Source organism: Elephantulus edwardii, unplaced genomic scaffold, assembly GCF_000299155.1.
Source record: "Elephantulus edwardii isolate Elephantulus edwardi_28Jun2011 unplaced genomic scaffold, EleEdw1.0 scaffold00095, whole genome shotgun sequence".
NCBI lineage: Eukaryota > Metazoa > Chordata > Mammalia > Macroscelidea > Macroscelididae > Elephantulus > Elephantulus edwardii.
This window is the reverse complement of record NW_006399845.1, coordinates 311,316-313,728: the sequence shown is the minus strand read 5'-3', so window position 1 is coordinate 313,728 and position 2,413 is coordinate 311,316. Positions and strand designations below refer to the sequence as shown.

General features: G+C 59.1%; 1 protein-coding gene across 1 annotated transcript; it reads left to right on the top strand.

Moving 5' to 3' along the window:
• The first annotated feature begins 347 nt into the window (after positions 1–347).
• Positions 348–1,810, top strand: POU4F3 (POU class 4 homeobox 3). Its single transcript, XM_006891102.1, has 2 exons — positions 348–555; positions 871–1,810. The coding sequence occupies exons 1-2, from the start codon at positions 436–438 to the stop codon at positions 1,765–1,767; spliced, it is 1,017 nt and encodes a 338-aa protein (XP_006891164.1). The 5' UTR covers positions 348–435; the 3' UTR covers positions 1,768–1,810.
• The last annotated feature ends 603 nt before the right edge of the window (positions 1,811–2,413 follow it).

Genomic DNA, 2,413 nt, shown 5'->3' with positions numbered 1-2,413 from the left:
TGGACGAAGTGGTTTGGGACTTTGGTTGGGGTTGGAGGGGAGAGTTATAAAGGCGAAGAAAGATGTGCAAGGTCTGGCGGGCTGGAGCCAGGCGGGGCGGGGCGGGCGGGGAGATAGCTGGCCTAACCGGGGTATAAATGCCGAGGCAGGGGCGGCAGCGGCGGGCGCAGAGAGGCGCGCTGCGAGCTGCTGCCTCGCCTCGCCTCCTGGGCTGCCCCTGCGAGTCCGGGGCGCGTGAGCACGCCTGCGCGAGCCCGGGCCCTTCCTGGCAAGCGGCTTGTAAGATGAGTGAAGAAGCAGGTGGGGGAGAGGGGAGGCAGCGAGCTAGAGGGCGAGGGGAGCGCGGGCGCTGAGCGGCGCTCACTTGAAGCGCGGCGAGCGAGCTAGACAAGCCTGATCCATGTCCCCCGCTGCCTTCCTGCCAGGAGCGCGAAGATGATGGCCATGAACGCCAAGCAGCCTTTCGGCATGCACCCGGTGCTGCAAGAGCCCAAATTCTCCAGCCTGCACTCCGGCTCCGAGGCCATGCGCCGAGTCTGTCTCCCAGCCCCGCAGGTACGTAGTGGAGCATAATTACCGCTCTAAGGCACATTTTTTGACAGACACTCGCTTCATGTTTTTTTCATGTCGCCCAGAACAATCGCCGCTGTCTGAACCCCTCTTCTTGTCTCCCCCGCGTGCTCTCCCCGCGCGCGCTCGCTCTCATTCATGTCTCTGATCCACACGTCTGTTCCAGCAGAGCCGCTGCCTCCGTATTAATTTTTATGACCTGGGCTTTGAGGAGAGGCTTCTCAGTTGCTTGAAAATGTGTTTTAATCCTGAGTTGACAGTATTCCCCACTGACCGTGCTGTGCGCCTTCTTGCTTGCAGCTGCAGGGTAATATATTTGGAAGCTTTGATGAGAGCCTGCTGGCACGCGCCGAAGCTCTGGCGGCGGTGGATATCGTCTCCCACGGCAAGAATCATCCGTTCAAGCCCGACGCCACCTACCATACCATGAGCAGCGTGCCCTGCACGTCCACTTCCTCCACGGTGCCCATCTCCCATCCGGCTGCGCTCACCTCGCACCCGCACCACGCCGTGCACCAGGGGCTCGAAGGCGACCTGCTGGAGCACATCTCGCCCACGCTCAGCGTGAGCGGCCTGGGAGCCCCCGAGCACTCGGTGATGCCCGCGCAGATCCACCCGCACCACCTGGGCGCCATGGGCCACTTGCACCAGGCAATGGGCATGAGTCACCCGCATGCCGTGGCCCCTCACACCGCCATGCCCGCGTGTCTCAGTGATGTGGAGTCGGACCCACGCGAGCTAGAGGCCTTCGCTGAGCGCTTCAAGCAGCGGCGTATCAAGCTGGGGGTCACCCAAGCAGATGTGGGTGCAGCCCTGGCCAACCTCAAAATCCCCGGCGTGGGCTCTCTCAGCCAGAGCACCATCTGCAGGTTCGAGTCCCTCACTCTCTCGCACAACAACATGATTGCGCTCAAGCCGGTGCTCCAGGCCTGGCTGGAGGAGGCGGAGGCAGCCTACCGCGAGAAGAACAGCAAGCCGGAGCTCTTCAACGGCAGCGAGCGGAAGCGCAAACGCACGTCCATCGCGGCGCCGGAGAAGCGCTCACTCGAGGCCTATTTCGCCATCCAGCCGCGGCCTTCATCCGAGAAGATCGCGGCCATCGCTGAGAAACTGGACCTTAAAAAGAACGTGGTGAGGGTCTGGTTCTGCAACCAGAGACAGAAACAGAAACGAATGAAGTACTCTGCTGTCCACTGACTGCAGCGGGGAGTGGGGAGCGGCCTTCGGGGCCGGGAGAGCCAGGGCGCCCCCCAGGAGAGGGAGAAAAGTCTGGGGCGTTCTCCCCAAGGCCAACCTTTCTGCTCGGACTCTTCCCTGTATCCCACCTGACTGCCTCCTCCTGGCCTTCTCTATCGCACCTCCTTCCTTTCTATTCCCACAAAAAAAGAAAGAAAAAGAAAAAAAAAAGTTTGGGCTCTTGGAGAAAATTCACAAAGGTCGGCCTGAAGGAATTCAAGGTGTTAGTGGTGCTGAAATTCGCCCCGGCGCGCTCTACCCCACGGCCTCAGGGCAGGAACCCCAGCGCTGGGGGGTAGTAAATTGGCTGGACTGTCCGATGCCAGGGTAAAGGCGCCACTTGCTTAGCGCGGTTAGACAAGGGATAAAGGAATGGGAAGGAAGTTATTAATAATAATAATAATACAAAGTCTAGGTTATCTAACTGGGGCACAAGCTGTACTAAAGATTTATTTAGAGTATATGAAATACATGTATGTTTCCAAAGGATCGCCTTATACTCCCTCTTCTCTGTCTAAATTCCGTTCCGCTCATCCTTTGGTTTGCTGTAAATTCTCCTAGAGCAGCATGGGGTAGGTTCGTGGAGAGCGTGCTGAGAGATGCTGGT